The following is a 17472-nucleotide window of genomic DNA, read 5'->3' on the forward strand; positions in this document are numbered from 1 at the left end:
CTGTTGACTCCTGTCTTGCAATGACGTTTTGAGACTGCTTCCAGTGAAGCCATCGAACACGACTGCCCAAGCGGCACCTACTCCGAGGGGAACCAGACATCATGCACTGTTTGTCCAGCCGGGAAAAAATGTCCGAAGGCAGATGGAACCAACATTGAGGATTGTGCGCCAGGGTCGTACTCCATAGAGGGGTCCATAAAGTGTACCAAGTGTCCTGCAGGGTACGCCTGTCCCAGGACTGACACAGACGACATCACTGAGTGCCCCAAGGGAACCTACTCCAAGGGCGAGCAGACGGCGTGCACAGAGTGCAAGGCTGGATTGTGAGTACTGCTGCTTTTGTCATGTCAATTTCAATAATCTGTAACAAAAATATTAATGTTCATCGTGATTCGGTTTTGTCCGACAGCAACCTAGCAATGCTTGTGGCGTTTTCACCAGAGATAAGTAACATGTGACATAAGAATAGTAACATTCACTCTGATTGTGACTGGGATGTAAGCACCATACCCATAGCTTTGTTTAGAATGACATTGTCAGTTTCAAGAAAAAAAACTTTGAAAGTTTCAAATTCTTCTAGATTGAGTTCTTATGATTTATATGGTGAATGATAATTGCAGTAGTGGGATACATTATTCTGAAACTAGGTGTCAAAACCGAAATTTACTGATATTTCCATTTTGTACTTGTGAAGCAGGAATTGAAATGTTCAAGTTTTTGTTATTAGTTTTCCATTTTTGGTGTGCAATTTGTTTTGGCCCATTTTGTGATTGCAATGTGACCCAATGTACTCCTGCTGTCAGTGCGTGTCCAGTGACGACAGATGACATAGAGACCAAGTGTAACGATGGGACGTACTCCGTGGGTAATCAGACCTCCTGCACTAGCTGTAGGGCGGGATACGAGTGCCCTGATCCTGCCACTGGTACAGAGTAAGTAGTTGTCATGGCATCATTTTGAGTTGATTTTAGTGTTATAATATTAAGTAGTAAGCAATTAAGTGTCCATGCTAATGTTATCTGAACTTACGTACACAGCATGATTTAATAACAGACACCTATCATTCCTTTCGTATGATGTTCGGATATTTTATTGGTATCTAAACATGATAAATGATACGGAATACACAGTGAGAATTATTGGATCAGATTTCACAGAGATATGGTCTTAGTTCATAAGATAGAATCATTATTGTTATAGTTTATGATAGAAAAACATTTTATTCAATGCTTTCACACATCAATTTGGAAGGTAGGGAATGCATAGTGTATAAAGTGGAGTTTCCACATTGTTAGTACAATGGCTTTTTTCAATTTTTGTCTTCAAGCAAATTAATACAGTTTAGTCTAAAAGTTAGGAAATGTAGCGAAGTAAAAATAACTAAACTGTGTCATATCTCGATCACCAGAACGGAGTGTCAGCCTGGCTACTACTCGCTAGGAAATGCCAAGGACTGCACCGTGTGTGACGAGGGCTACCGCTGCCCTACACGAGACGAGGGACCCATCCTGTGTGACGTGGGCACCTACAGCGCTGGTGCAACCACCAACTGCACAACCTGCGAGGCCGGATACTACTGCCCAGAAAGGGAATGTAAGTACTTTATATTGATGAAGTAGTTGTAGGCAAGTATTATGAATGTCAATGTCACTTCCAATGATCTTGCCAATGTTTTGTTTGTTGGTTGTTTAACGCTGCACTCAGCAATTTTCAAGCTATATGAGGGCAGTCTGTAAATAATCGAGTCTGGACCAGACAACCCAGTGATTAATATCATGAATCTTGCCAATATGTATAAGGTGTAGCTGATGCATGGCAGTGTGTGGAGTTATTATTGTTGACTTAATTGTAAGAATTGACTTTTTTGCATTTATGGAGGTTACATTGTTTTTTCATTCAATTAAAAATAAATTATGATCCAGCATATTGTTCTACAATAATGGTAAATAGACTAGCTATGATGTCTGTGTATGTCTTCTTAATGTCCACATTGATAGAGTGAAGCCTATTCCTGTTAGGGATATCGTGGTTAGTGATATCCTCAAGCAATTGAACAATGCTGCTTGTTCCAATCGTTCCTTTGTATTTCACCAAAATGGTAAAGTCTCCAAGACCTGCATCACTGACACACCATGGTATAACTGAAACACTGTCAGAGCTGTGTTAAAACTCAACTCAACTCACTCACTATATTCATTTAGTGTCTCGAAGAACCGAGTGTCCACCAGGGACCTACTCCAACCCTGGGTCTATATCGTGCCCAGACTGTGATGCTGGCTTCACCTGCCCTGTGGCCTCCACCAACCCCCGCCCCGGGGATGCCACCTGCCCTAAGGGAGGCTACTGTGATGGCAAGGATTTCTTCCCATGTCCAGCTGGCACCTGGAACCCCATCAACGGATCCTTCAATCAAGAAGCGTGTGTCCCTTGCCCATCAGGTGATAATTTATTTGTGTGGTTCTTTGCGCAGGAGGGGGCACGGGTGGCCCAGTCGTCTAAGGCGCCGCGATTCGCTGTGCAGAGTTGTGTCCCTTAGGCACGCCAGAAACCTATGATTGTGGGTTCGAATCCCGGTTCGCCCCGATTATGTTTCTAGGTTTGTCAGCACCGTGCTCATGGGTTTCACCGAAGTGCTTAACGTCTTAGACCTGCAACACTTCGGGCTTTCCTCCCACATTAAGCTGACATGCCGCGATATAACTGGAATACTGTTAAAAGCGGCGTTAAACCCTACTCACTCACTCACTCTTTGCACAGGCACATGAAACAATTCTGCTTTTCAAATATGCTCTTAACATACAAATTCAAAGACTTTGTATGGTTATTACCCGAAACATATTATGAAATTTCTTTAGCCTTTATGAGGACTGGGATCAGATCATTTATATTCAAACATGTGAAACATCTCTCTCCTCAAATTTCGGTTTTTAGTTACCTGAAATATATGGAGACAATGTCTTAGTATCTTTGAAGTCATGAATTTAAGTCTTCTTGGCCAAGACTGTTAGAGTGTAGTTGCTGTAGAAACTAGTACATGACTGTTACTCGCTTGGTTTCACATGTTAAACATGACCCTCCTGGCAAATGGTGTTAAGACTCATGACCCTTCTCCCAACAGGGTACTACTGTGAGGGCCCTGGTGTAGAGGACTACGCTCTGTTCCCGTGCCCCAAAGGCCACTACTGCCTGGAAGGCACCACCATGAGGACACAGTACCCATGTCCAGGTGAGTGTCCTGCTGATCATCTTGAACCTTCTGATTTCTTGATTTCGGTCTGTTTCTGTGACCACCACAAACCCTCCTAGCCAATTTTTCAACGATCAATACTGTTGTCCCCATAAAAGTCTTTCTGTGGCCACCACTTACCTTTCACTTTCTGACAACCAATTCTTATCAAACCCTATGTTCTCTTTCAGGCGGCTCCTACAACAATCAGACGAATGCCACCGACACGACCTTCTGTGTCCCCTGCCCTCCACGCAAGTTCTGCCCCGCTGGGACAGTCGACCAAGGCCAGAACTGTCCTGCAGGGTTCTTCTGTGTGGGTGGTCAGGCCTCAGGCTTCCAGAACGCTTGCCCAATCGGAACATATGGTCCCACCGATAGTCTTCTGAGTAAGCCATCCTCTGTGTCATGCTTTGTTAACTTTACGGTTAAAGCATTGGCTTGTCATGCCGATTCCCCATATGGGTACAATGTGTCAAGCCCATTTCTTGTGTCCCCTGTCATGATGTTTTGCTGGAATTTGGCTAAAAGCTGGGTAATTCTATCCTCACTCACTCCCTCACTCACTGACTTGCTGTAAATTTACAGGATTTTTTGTTCTAGGGTGTATATAGGAAGGTCACTAGAAACATTTGTGTCCATCGTTCAGTGAAATTATTATTTTGTCTTTAGCTTAGCTTTGAGCCAAGGTTCAATGGTTTTGACTTTCAGTAATGTGGGGTTTGAGATTACAAAATAGAATACAACTGCATGTCAAAACAATCAAATGATTTAAATTTGTCAGTGATGCTTGTTACAATACCAGGGTCAGTCAGTTATGTAAAATGTATCTAAAATAGCAGTATGTTGTCTTAATTAAAAGTTTCACAAATTTCATATGGATGCTCATTTCATCAGGACCATCATTTTCATTTGTTGTGGGCCACACGGATTAATAAACCAATAGAAACACTGTTTGACCATGTTGATTGAAGGAACATTTGTGTTAATAGTAAATGTTTACCATGCATAATGTAGGTTTTGATATTTAATATTTTTTGATAATTCTTTTCTGAAGGTTGTATGTGATTCTTCTTCCTATTTGTGACCTGCGTATTACATGTGTATTCTTGGATATAGTGAGACCGTGTAAGTTCAGACCCTTTTGATCCAGAAACCCCTCCAACTGTAGGATTACTTCTGGGAATGCTAACCTATATACAAAGAGGCATTACTCATGAAATTTAATAATCTGTGTGGATTGCTGCTGTCATGATAAACCAAGTTTTACCTTATCTGACGCTACACAGTGCTATTGGTGTAGCGTCAGGTAAGTATAAAAACATTGCATTTAATCAGACATGCTCATGTTTTACCTTACCTGACGCTACACCTATAGCACTGTGTAGCATCAGGTAAGTATAAAAACATTGCATTTAATCAGACATGCTCATGTTTTACCTTACCTGACGCTACACCTATAGCACTGTGTAGGTTCAGGTAAGTATAAAAACATTGCATTTAATCAGACATGCTCATGTTTTACCTTACCTGACGCTACACCTATAGCACTGTGTAGCATCAGGTAAGTATAAAAACATTGCATTTAATCAGACATGCTCATGTTTTACCTTACCTGACGCTACACCTATAGCACTGTGTAGCATCAGGTAAGTATAAAAACATTGCATTTAATCAGACATGCTCATGTTTTACCTTACCTGACGCTACACCTATAGCACTGTGTAGCATCAGGTAAGTATAAAAACATTGCATTTAATCAGACATGCTCATGTTTTACCTTACCTGACGCTACACCTATAGCACTGTGTAGGTTCAGGTAAGTATAAAAACATTGCATTTAATCAGACATGCTCATGTTTTACCTTACCTGACGCTACACCTATAGCACTGTGTAGCATCAGGTAAGTATAAAAACATTGCATTTAATCAGACATGCTCATGTTTCAATGAATGCACACATGGCCCAAGTATAAGGCTAATTACAATGTTCCCAGATGCCACTGAGTGTGAGTCTTGTCCAGCTGGATTCTATTGCCCATTTGGATCCGAGTCTGAGCCCATGGTGAACCCTACCCCCTGTGAGCCCGGGACGTACAACCCCGATCCAAGGACAGGACATCCCATCAACTGCCTCCAGTGTGTCGCTGGGTTCGCTTGTCCACTCATCAACCAAACAGCATCAACTCTGCCGTGTAGTGAAGGTGAGCTGCATGAATGTCACATTCCTAGTTTGGAAGCCTTTCTGCCAATGTTTGCATGGTGGTTTACCTGCAGCATGTGGCTGCTTCTTGAATTAAGGTTATTGTCTTTAAAAACTTTGAAATAAAAGTATTTACTAGAATACAATTAAAAAAGGTACTTTCAACACAGAATTTTATTGTATTTTATGGGGTAACTTTTGTGAAAGTATGAGTGAGGTAGTTTGTAGTCTAATTATTTTGGGGGGTGAAAGAGAGATTAGATGAGTGTTGAAAGAACCCCAGTTTCAACCCGTTGCCTTTTATCATCTTCCCAACGTAAGGGAGTTAGCTGACTCTGAAAATCCAGTTTCCACCCTTGCGGAACTAGGCTGCAATTTCTTAGTTATGTTTTGACTGGACTAATAAAATCGCATAACGAAATCGACATCCGGTTCATAAACTGACATGCAGATTTAGGTCGATTGCAGGATTTTCAAAGCAATTGTACAGTCAACTTTGCATGTACAGATATTTTCCAATTGTTTTATGTTCTAAATCACGGTGCTCAAGTAATTTGATACATTTCATGAGGTAAGACCCGTTTCATAACAATATGGATCTTCATTATTGATCAGACCGCCTTGACTGGGCGCCGCCATTTTGTTTGAAGCAAATGCAAATAATATGATAGGTGGAATCTGATTGGTCCATAGAAGGGACATATAAGGGACATAACTTGTAATATCCACTGTGTGCGAAATACGCATCAGTCGGAAAGCGCACGTTAAATCTCCAAAGTAAGTAAGTAAGTTTATATCCACTTGTGGCGCTATGATCCAGCCTAGTTTGGCAAGGGTGGAAACTAGACTTTTAAAAGTCAGTTAGCTCCCTTGCCTCAGGAAGATGTTGCACAATGTTATATACTGCACCATTTAAAAAGCTGCCCTACCTGTCACCAGCTAGTTGCCTTGTCCGTCACCAACCAGTACCCATGTTTTTTATTTGGTTGTTTGTTGTTTAACACAGCACTTGGCAATATTCCAGCTGTTTGAGGGCGGTCTGTAAATAATCAAGTCAGGACCAGTCAATCCAGTGATTTACATCATAAGCATCGATCCACACAATTGGTATACGATGACATGCATGCAATGTTTTTATTATTCCACAGGTCACTACTGTCCAGCTGGCACTGTATCGCCGAACCAGTACCCATGTCTGTCAGCTTGTGCAGGAAGTGTTGTACAATGTTTTTATTATTCCACAGGTCACTACTGTCCAGCTGGCACAGTATCGCCGAACCAGTACCCATGTCTGCCAGGAACCTACACTGGCCGCACCAACCTCAACTCAGCAGACGAGTGTGATGCCTGTCCTGCAGGGCAATACTGTGACTGGGGAAATGGTGAGTGTTCTGCCGCCCGCAAACCAAGAAGAGTTTGTGATAGTTTGCTGAGTTTATCACATTCATGCGTAAATTAAATTAAATTTAATGCTTTTGCTCTCATATTTTAATAAAACCTTAATCATTGGGGTCCTCAAATTTTATATTGTTCATTATCATCTATACCTATTTGTATTTTGGGTTCTGATCTAGAACATCAGGAATTCCAGCATTAGAAATTGGCACTTAAGTCCTGTGGTCCTTGCCAAACTGCCCAGTAGTTAAGGTCTCATGAGGAATAGTAACAATTTGTCATTTTTATGGGTTTTGCTATATGTTATCATTTAAAGGACTAGTGGACTAAAACTGTCAGTTTCTACCGCTGGTTTCTGTTCAACTATTAAATCACCAGCTCAGTTGATCGGCAGCGCTTAGAAAGACTGTCCATTCAATATTTTGCTTGTCTTATTCATTAACCTGGTAATACCAGCTTCGTGGTGACTGTCACTGTCACGATTCTCTTTATTTGCTGATTTCTACATTTTTATACATTTTTTTATTTCGCAAAAACATTAGGGTACAAAACATACCCCCACTGTCATTTCCACAACTTCCAGAAATAAACAACAGAAAGCTTTGTTTGAATGGTATTGACCGTAAAAGAATATGTATTGCTTGAGTTGTGAGGTTGACACTCACCTTAATGCAGTTGTTGAAAGCTGCAGTACCTTGGCTTCATGTAACAGTCCACTCTGTAAACGAAAAGGGACTGATAACATAAGTCCCTTCCATCTTCCCATATTCATTCCCCTGCCTTGGGTACAATGTGGGAAGTCCACACTCCCACCCAACCAAACGCCACCCAACCTATCTCCACCCAACCTATCTCCACCCAACCCATTCACACCCTATCCCACCCCACCACCACAAGTACAAGTATTGCTCATTACCATGGCATTGGGGTTTGTTTTGTATCTGACCATGTTATGTACAGTTTTGACTAAAGTCGCTATATGGCTGAAATAATGTCGATGTGACGTTACATTTTAACTCACTCAATATGGCTGATAAACAGATGTAATGTGCTCTTTGAGATGATTGCACATTTCAATAACAATCCCATTTCAGGTGTGAGTAATGGCACAAACCCACCCAAGCCATGTAAACCAGGTTACTACTGTCCGAGTCAGACCCCAGCGCCCGACCGCTACCCATGTCCCGAGGGGACGTTCAGCTCCAGGGCCGACCTGACAGCAGCGTCGGAGTGCACCAAGTGCACGGCATCCTACTACTGTTCCGGAGGAGAGTCCACGACCACCGGCATCTGCGCCCCTGGCTACTACTGCCCTGAGGGGACCGCCTACCCCTTCGACTTTGGCTGTGAGAACGGAACTTACAATGAAAAGGAGGGGATGGATGATAAGGCTGATTGCAGACAGTGTACTCAAGGTCAGGGTCATCATTTAAAGATTTGGAATTGGGTCTCTGTTGTTTTAAATTTTATATTTTTATATTGAGCAAAAATGTTGACCTCATTATATAAAATTTTGTAGATATTTATGTTATAAGAAATAACATATAAATAACAAATAAGATTGAAACTATATACCCTAGTATATAGAATATATACTGGGGTATATATTTAGTATTCCTGGTTGAATTAAAAGACAGAATTACAGATATGTGTACTATAGTTGTGAGACTGCACCATTTGATTTTTTCTCTCACAAAAATGTTGTTTTTTTTATAAACTTTTGTTTTGAATGAGAAAAATGCCATTATGTGTCCACCTAACGCTTATTGTTCCTGTTTCAGGTCATTACTGTGAGTTTGCTGTGACGGTGCCAGAGAAATGTCCTAAGGGAACCTACATGCCATGGGGAGTGACCAAGACTTCAGCAGTAGATAATAATATAGCAACAGATGCTTTGATTCCAGGAGGTAATGATTTACTTAATTAACTTCTTTGATAGGCATTTAGAAGTTGGAGTACTAAGTAAGGATAAAAATTTATGGATGAACAACTTCTTTATTACAATTAAGAGCGATTTTTGGTGTAGGTTCTAACACCATTATCACTTGCTTGATAATGGTGTTAGAACCTACGTCGAAACGTCGCTCTAAATTGAAATAAAGAAGTTGTTCATCCATAAATTCTATCCTTACTTACTTAATTAACCGTTTCCTCCAGTAAATGAGTAGGGGGCATGGGTGGCCCAATCGTCTAAGGCATGGCAGTGTATGTTCCTAAATGTCCATTCACAGTGAGGCTGATAATCTGCTCCACTTTTCATAGGGATTCAGAGTATCCAGGTGGGGTCTGAATGAGACTTTTTGCTCTAATATGTTGTCATACAAGTAGTATTCAATACTACCATGGAACTGAAGCATGTGCAGCTTCATTTCAAGTTGACTGAAGTTTTCAGTATGAAAGTGGTAACAGTTGGTTGCCATAATGTATCATGAGAATAATTAACTCTCCTATCGTCCACGCTTGTTGTAAGAACTAACTATAGTGAGTATCAGGGGCCACCTGCATAAAGTGATCTAAGCGTTACAACTATTGTTAGTCTAGTACAGATGTTACATTAATCTTGGCACTAAGATAAGTGATACAAGTGTGCGATGATGGTCACAGCCTACTGGTTTCAAAGTGTCTGAAAAGATCTGTTGATTATGGGTTTGAATCCTGCATGGATTTAACTCGGGTATCTTCATTGGTTTTGAAGAAATTAAACAAGAAAACAGGATTATATCCATTTATTCCACTTCTATTTACAATCAACAGTTAAGAAAAGACACAGTGGCTCAGCCCTCCATAACACGCCATCCCTCTCACACCCCTTACCCAAAAACTGCTCAACTACGTCTCACAGTTACATGACAATCGCATAGAATCTATATACATACAGAATGTAAGCAATCCAAGAATACTAGCAATTCTTGTGTGTCAAAAGATACTGGCTGTAATATCATGTGGAAGGCAAAGGGAGATAAATCTGTTATCATAAAAAGTATTGACCACTAGAAAATATGGCTAAAAATATAACTTTACAGTGCTAAGGCTAAAAAAAATAATAGACTTGGTTCTTAGGCACCGCCCACATCATCATAATGTCTGCCGCACATTTCGTTCTTAATTCCATTTTCCCAAAACTAAAAGAAATCCTAATACTAAACAATGCTATCCAAAAAAGCACACAGTTCCCCTCCATCACTTTCACACTGCTTTACTGTGCATTTCGTGTTATGGTCATGGCGACAGTAGGAGTTTGAATGCTTGTTTATGTAGGGAGGCCCTTTCCCAGGTTGATGGTTACATAACAGTTTGAACAAGCTAAAGAACCTGAGAACCAATTCTTTTATATATTTTTTAAGCCTAATGAGTTTCTCTGTAGTGATAAACTTCTCGTAGCTGCACTATTCTGACATGCATTCAAGTGACTGAACTACTGTTAACATGGCTATACTGGCATTATCACCAACTAATAACTGTTTCAGGTGACCCAGGCAAGAGGGAAAACGACTGTCTTGAGTGCCCTGGTGGATTCTATTGTGGAGAGGAAACGGTCACACCAGCTAATTGTGGAACGGGAATGTTCTCAAAACCTGGGCAGTTTGAATGCAAAATCTGTGAAATTGGGTCAGTTTTAGAATATATGTATATTTTTTACCTCATCTATAGACGACCAATGCAATGGGTGGATAACTTGTTGAAAAGTGCCACAATTCACTGTTCTGAGTTCAGGCCCTTGGTCATGCCAGGATTTCTTTATCATGATTTGAATCCATGATTGATCCACGCAATGGTCCTTGGTTTGTCTGCGCCATACCCAAGCTTGGTGGTTAAACATGATGAAAAGCACCACTCATCAAAGCGCACCTGTCTCACCTGGCATAATGGGTGTATATGGGTTAGATCATTGCTATCACCCATTGGTATGTCATAGCCAGACTTGATCAGGGGCGGTCAGGTAGCCTAGTGGTTTAAGCGTTCGCTCATCACGCCAAAGACCGGGTTTCAATTCACAACATGGGTACAATGTGTGAAGCCCATTTCTGGTGTCCCCCCGCCATGATATTGCAGGAATATTGCTAAAAGCGGCGTAAAACCTTACTCATTCACTCACTCAGACTTGATCACATACAGGCCCCTGTCATACAACTAGAATATTCTGATAGCAGTGTAAAACAAAATCAGACTACTGTTTTGCCAGGCTGACTTTTTATTTGATTGTACCTAACTGTGGGTTCGAATCCCGGTTCGCCTCGATTATGTTTCTAGGTTTGTCAGCACCATACAGTGCTCGTGTGTTTCACCAAAGTGGTAAACGTCTGAGACCTGCATTACTTCGGGCTTTCCTCCCACATTAAGCTGACACGCCGTGATATGACTGGAATACTGTCAAAAAGCGGCGTTAAACCCCACTCACTCACTCACTCACTCACTCACTCACTCACTCACTCACTCACTCACTCACTCACTCACTCACTCACTCACTCACTCACTCACTCACTCACTCACTCACTCACTCATTGTACCTTACTGTAATGCAATGTCTCCTCTGGTGTTGCCAGCCACTACTGTGACAATGTGACCACCTCGAAGGATGCCATGCTCAACACCAAGAAGTGCCCGGCTGGCCGCTACTGCCTTGCGGGCCTATCTTCAGAACCTGCAGCCACAGACTGCTCCGTCGGGAGGTACTGCCCAGAAGGTCAGGACCATTCTAATTCTTTCCCTTTTGTCTTTAATCTGTTTTGTCAATTTAACTCCATAGGTAGCTTAATGAAAATGACAAGCGTTTGTAATGGACTGTTGTAAAGTCATACAAGTCACAAAGGGTGCCGTGGGCCATGTTTGCTTCAATATCTAGAATATTTTGTTTGACATATTAAGCAAACCTGAGCACCTGAACACTTTCCAAGGGTAGATGATACCTAATACCTCCTATAGTCCTGTAGGTTTTAACCAAGTTAAGATTCAGAAGACTTCATTACCATATGAAAATATTTATGACTGACGAAGTGAAGGACATGTCAACATATTATCATAATAAAGGGAACTTGAAGACATCATTAAACATGAGGGGGATGCTTATACCATCAGAGGTCTCGTGTGTCAGCATGGGAGATAACTGAAACATTATTAAACATGAGGGGGGTGCTTATACCATCAGAGGTCTCGTGTGTCAGCATGGGTGATAACTGAAACATTATTGGAAGGAAACTGATCTACAAGAATTTGTAAATCTTTGGGTTTATCCTTTTCTGTCGTATAGGTGAATATGTGTCCCTGTCACCTGAGGCACAACTTTTTGCAATGCATGCTAGAATCCTAGGTTGTGGCTTTAGTTGTAAATATCAAAAACGTTTGTCACTTCAAGCTTGAATTCCGCCTGGCCACATAAAACAGACATGATATCACTGAGACACTCGCTAACTCAGCACTCAGCAGTTTATATATCCTTCATTCTCAGGAACTGTTGAAGAGTTGAAATGCCCTGTTGGTACCATCCGTAAAACTGTCGGAGCCGGTGCCATCACAGACTGTGCCCCTTGTACAGCTGGCTTCTACTGCCAGGAAGGATCGTCTGTAGAAACAGGAGAATGCATTGTAGGATACTACTGTCCAACCAACTTGCCCAACCCATATGGTGCTACACCAGCTCTCATTGGAAGTCAAGGTGACAAGCAGGTGAGTGACAGCTTCTTCTCTCAGGATTAAGTCACACTGGGAATACTGTCATACACATAATAAGTGCTTCCACACTAAAAGATCCACAATACTGATTATGAAGGTTACACACAACCAAATGTTTTCCCATAGACTTCTATAGTAACGTTATGATTTTTTTTTAAATAACTAAGCATTCAACAGCTATTACCTGTATGTGTGTGCACAGTTTGGCCTTAGAGCAGCAATAAAAAAAAATAAAAATGACTAGCTTAGTCAGCTCCTTTTCCGAGTACCGGAAGCTAAACACACCACCCCCAGTTTCGCACCAAATGTCACCTACTTGAAAATAGCTGTGGTCACATTCAGCATAAGTCATCATGTTGAAAAAGACAGTACTAAATATAGAAAAACATGGTCAGTTTTAATAACTGGATGGATGTAAAAATCTTACAGAATATGCTCCAATCACAGCCTGCAGATATCTCTCGATCTACACTGAAGGCTCCCTACGAAAACCGCACTGTCCAAACTGGTTCTGATTTGGTGTAGTAGAACCTGAAAGGTGTTGGTTACGATAGCTGACAAAACCTTATTATCCCATTAAGTGCCCCCTGTTTCTGACCTGTGATCACTTGCACAAAGCGCTAAGATGATCATAACTCCCACACTTTAACATAGGCTTACGATCATCTTAGCGCTAAGATCACTTTGTGCAAGTGGGCCCTGGTCAATTGCCAGAGTGCTAGGGTGTTTTTCTCTTACCAGTCTGCCTTCATGGCCTTGTGGATAAAGTATCTGACTGGGGAGCAGCAGATTGTGGTTCTATCCCCTGGCTGTCTTGCCAAGAGACATTAAAAGAGGGTACTTGTTGTTACCTTGCCTAGAACTCGTCAGTAAGGGGATAAAAATAGTACTCGCTGGCTTGGAGTCAGTATACTGTGTGGGTTAACCATGGTTAACCATGGTATGAATGTCACTATAAAACTGGCACAAGGCCTGATTCGTACAAGCAGCCACACACACATGAAGCTGTCATATTGTTCAGCTATCCCGCTATCCTATTTTGTGACAGTCCTTCATTCAAAATCAAAACAACCCTTAATTACTTAATGTAAGTCTATAACATCAAGTATACATTTCATGTTGTCTAGTAGGTATTATCTCACCCTGAACCCAAACCAATCAAAGACTTAGCTGTCCCATTGCAATGGACACAAATATTCCTTCAGAGAACTGAATCAAGAAGTCACACCTATGTAGCAGCCATGAAATATCTTAGTCCGAAGAAGGGACTTGAACCACAGACCTGATCCAAGGTCGGAGGATGCCTTGTCCCTATCCTTGACAGGATAAGAATGTCATCTGTGGGATGATTCCAGACCCTTTTACATGTAGTAGCAACTGCTGTATTCCTCACAAGGGTACAGTGTTGTTCTGATGTCCCTTAGGGGCGGTCGCGTAGCCTTGTGGTTAAAGCGTTCTCTTGTCACGCCAAAGACCAGGGTTCGATTCCCGACATGGGTACAATGTGTGAAGCCCTTTTCTGGTGTCCCCCGTTGTGATATTGCTGGAATATTGCTAAAGGCGGCTTACTCACTCACTCACTCACTCACTCACTCACTCACTCACTCACTCACTCACTCACTCACTCACTCACTCACTCACTCACTCACTCACTCACTCACTCACTCACTCACTCTTCTTCTCCAGGAACCATGCCCTGAAGGAACCTACAGCGATGTGACAGCCACTCCTGACCTGGCCAGCTGTAAGGTCTGCACCACAGGGCACTTCTGTCAGCAGGCCACCAGCAACCCAGAGTCGTGTCCCCGAGGATACTACTGTGAGGCAGGTGCAATCAAACCGGAGCCCTGCCCCATTGGAACTTACGGCAACCGCACAGGTGTGTTCAGTTGAAGTGTCATGTATTAACGAGAAAATATTCTTGGGTTGATTGGCAGTTATAGCAAGTTTGGAACATCCATTTTCGTGTTTATTACTTGGGTATGTTGTATATAAATCTTGAGGGTAATGATTACCCGAGTTACACAGAAACAAGGTCTCTGTTTCACATTTGGCACTGATTACAACATCTGGGTGCTGTTGTACAAAACAACCTTCGCTCGACGACTGTCGGAAGTCTATGTTAAGGTATAGGAGTTACGATCACCTTAGCACTAAGATGGCTTTGTACAACGGCACCATGGACTGCAAATGGAACACACCATTGATCATATAGTCCTTCTTTACATGCCTTTCTTAAAAGCAAATATATTTGCTCATCTGATATCAAAATCTTTGCATGCATCGTCTACATGATAGTTTACCTTCAAGATAATAATAATAATGACAAAAGAAAATAACCAGAGTCATCTAAATAACACAGAGCACTTTAAGGGTAATTTTTGTATTATAGAACCTCATAATATTTAAAACATTACCCTAATTAGGAGTACCAAACAAGCAATGGAGAATTATTGGTAATCTGTTCTGAGCATATTTGTATTATATAAGACTCCATAGAACATTAATTCACAAGAGACTGATGACACATTATGTCATATGTAAAAGTTTTAAATGCATAATCCTTTGGCAGGACTCAGGGCACCTGGATGTTTGTGAGTGTATATATTTATATGTTTCCACTGCCAGAACTCGGCCACATGGATGAGTGTACCCAGTGTGACCCAGGCTGGTACTGTGACGCCCCGGGGCTCCTTCAGGCCCGGGCTCCCTGTAACCCAGGATACATATGCATAGGAGGGGCAACCACAGCTGAACCCACTGACGGAGTAACAGGAGACGTGTGCCCGGCTGGAGGATTCTGTGTGCTAGGTGAGCCAGTTAAAAACACATTGATTGGTGGTGCTGAGATAACGTGTTGAATAAAAAGTGTGATACTCCAGGTTCCAGTCACCTGGGGTTGATATGTGTCGTTATACCCAGTTGCTCACAGCATCACATGTCTGGTCCAGACACGATTATTACAGGCCACTGTCATATAGCCGGAATATTGGTGAGTGAGCTGTTGAACAACAAACAAACATGCCCTCATATGTTACTTGAATATTGTTAAAAGGAATATAAAACCTCACTCACTCACTCACTCACACAATTCAAGATTTTGGTTTGGCTGATGTCATGAAGGATTTGATCTGGATGTGTTGTGGGCATGAGTAACCTATTGGTTGAAGGGGCTGCAATATCCTGTGTCACATCCCTTAGAAACTATGAGCAGCTAGGTGTGGGTTTGAATCCCTGATACATTGTGATTTTGGTCCTTTGTTTGTCAGAACAATGCTCAAGTTTAAGGATTTATTTGAAATGGTAAATATCATTGACCTGCCCCTTCTTTGTTTGATTCCCCACATGGGTTACCTGTGGGAAACCCATTTCTTGCTGATATTGCTGGAATATTGTGAAGAGCCGTGTAAAGCCATACTCACTCACTCACTCCTTCGTTTGATTCCCCACATTGGTTAATTGTGGGAAACTCATTTATTGCTGATATTGCTGGAATATTGCTAAGAACAGTGTAAAGTCACAAACAAAAGTCAGTCTGGAACAAGTTATCTCTCATGACTGTGCAGTAGGATGTCCATTAACTATTTCTGAATCTGACTTTTAATTTTTCATGTCAACTAAAACTGTGTTCTTGTCTGCTTCAGGTTCCTGGGTAGAGAAGCCATGTCCAGCTGGCACCTACAGTAACGTGACTGGCGCTGTCAACAACTACGACTGCCACGACTGTGACCCCGGCTACTACTGCTCTACCGCCGCTGGTGGCGCCCCCACAGGGCCCTGCGAGGGAGGATTCTTCTGCACTGGTCAAGCTACCAATTCCCGCCAACATGTGTCCCAGCCAGGTGAGATTGATGGTTAAAATCATGTTGCATGTTTGTGGTGAAAGTCCACTTGGTACCAACTTGATATGGTGTTATGTTATGAATGTTATTGCTGGGATTCTGGAATGTTATAGGTATATAAATAAATTGCAAGTGATGCCATGGCATTTGATTGCTAACTTGGCAATTGTGGTGGTTACCATACCCTCCCCCCACCAAAAATAAGAAGGCCACACCCACTAATGGACTACTGTTTTCTGATTGGCTGACAATAGAATGGGACTTGTGTTGATTTTGCATTATCTACAGTCTTATGGGTGTGTTAATGAATAAATAAGCTGTGAAGCTATTATTGTTGACATGCCTATTTATGACAATTGACTTAAGTATGTTTTTGCATTTCTGGAGATATAAACGGAGAAAACAATGTGCATACTTCACGTAAATCCGCTATGAATCATCCTCGTGCTTTCGCTATTATAACTCAATACATGTACTAAACTTCATTACACTCAGCATGGAAGTAGAGCGGACTTTACTCCTAGCATAACCAGCCTGACAGCTGTAACAGGAACAATAATGCTATGATGACAATTTGTAGGGTACTACTCCCTGAACGGCTCAGTGGCGCAGACCGAGTGCCCCCTGGGGACGTACCAGGACAAGAATGCGTCGGCATCCTGCATGGTGTGTGACCCTGGCTTCTACTGCCCCGAGAAGAAGATGACGGAACAGTACCCCTGCCCTGCTGGCAAGTACTGCGGCAACGGCAGCATCGTGCCCCTCGACTGTCCCCCGGGATACTTCTCCAATGCGTAAGTTACTGACCGTCCTGACTAAGAATGTGATTAATTATTAATTTTCCTGACATACCTGGACTAACAATGAAGTTATGTGTTTGCATTCTTCTTTAAGATATTTCTGCAAGATAAGACAGCATTGTCATTTTGTGTTCATATAGTTGGTAGCCAAATTTACTTTAACTCTTTTTTCTCTTCATTTTTTATTTCTGAAAGGCAGAAAACAAGAATCCTTGTGTAATTTTGGATCCAGGAGTAATTGACAATTTGGCATGATAGAAAAAAGAATAGAAATAAAATGAACAAATAATTGCCATTTATATTCATAAGCATGATAAGCTTGTCCACTAAAATTTT

At 41.7% G+C, this 17472-nt stretch overlaps 1 protein-coding gene across 1 annotated transcript in view; it reads left to right on the forward strand.

The window, feature by feature from the left end:
* Positions 1-17472, forward strand: part of LOC124111392 — a 172263-nt gene that overhangs the window by 43647 nt on the left and 111144 nt on the right. Inside the window, exons 13-29 of the mRNA XM_048382016.1 lie at positions 45-323; positions 804-932; positions 1409-1593; positions 2202-2438; positions 3119-3226; positions 3418-3615; positions 5224-5430; positions 6674-6811; positions 7919-8239; positions 8606-8731; positions 10292-10433; positions 11369-11508; positions 12271-12488; positions 14181-14373; positions 15123-15305; positions 16139-16336; positions 16917-17130. Coding sequence (XP_048237973.1) covers positions 45-323; positions 804-932; positions 1409-1593; positions 2202-2438; positions 3119-3226; positions 3418-3615; positions 5224-5430; positions 6674-6811; positions 7919-8239; positions 8606-8731; positions 10292-10433; positions 11369-11508; positions 12271-12488; positions 14181-14373; positions 15123-15305; positions 16139-16336; positions 16917-17130 — 3216 coding nt within the window. The remainder of the gene's footprint in view (positions 1-44; positions 324-803; positions 933-1408; positions 1594-2201; positions 2439-3118; positions 3227-3417; positions 3616-5223; positions 5431-6673; positions 6812-7918; positions 8240-8605; positions 8732-10291; positions 10434-11368; positions 11509-12270; positions 12489-14180; positions 14374-15122; positions 15306-16138; positions 16337-16916; positions 17131-17472) is intronic.

This window comes from Haliotis rufescens, unplaced genomic scaffold (genome assembly GCF_023055435.1).
Source record: "Haliotis rufescens isolate VD_foot unplaced genomic scaffold, xgHalRufe1.0.p SCAF_4, whole genome shotgun sequence".
Taxonomy (NCBI): Eukaryota; Metazoa; Mollusca; class Gastropoda; order Lepetellida; family Haliotidae; genus Haliotis; species Haliotis rufescens.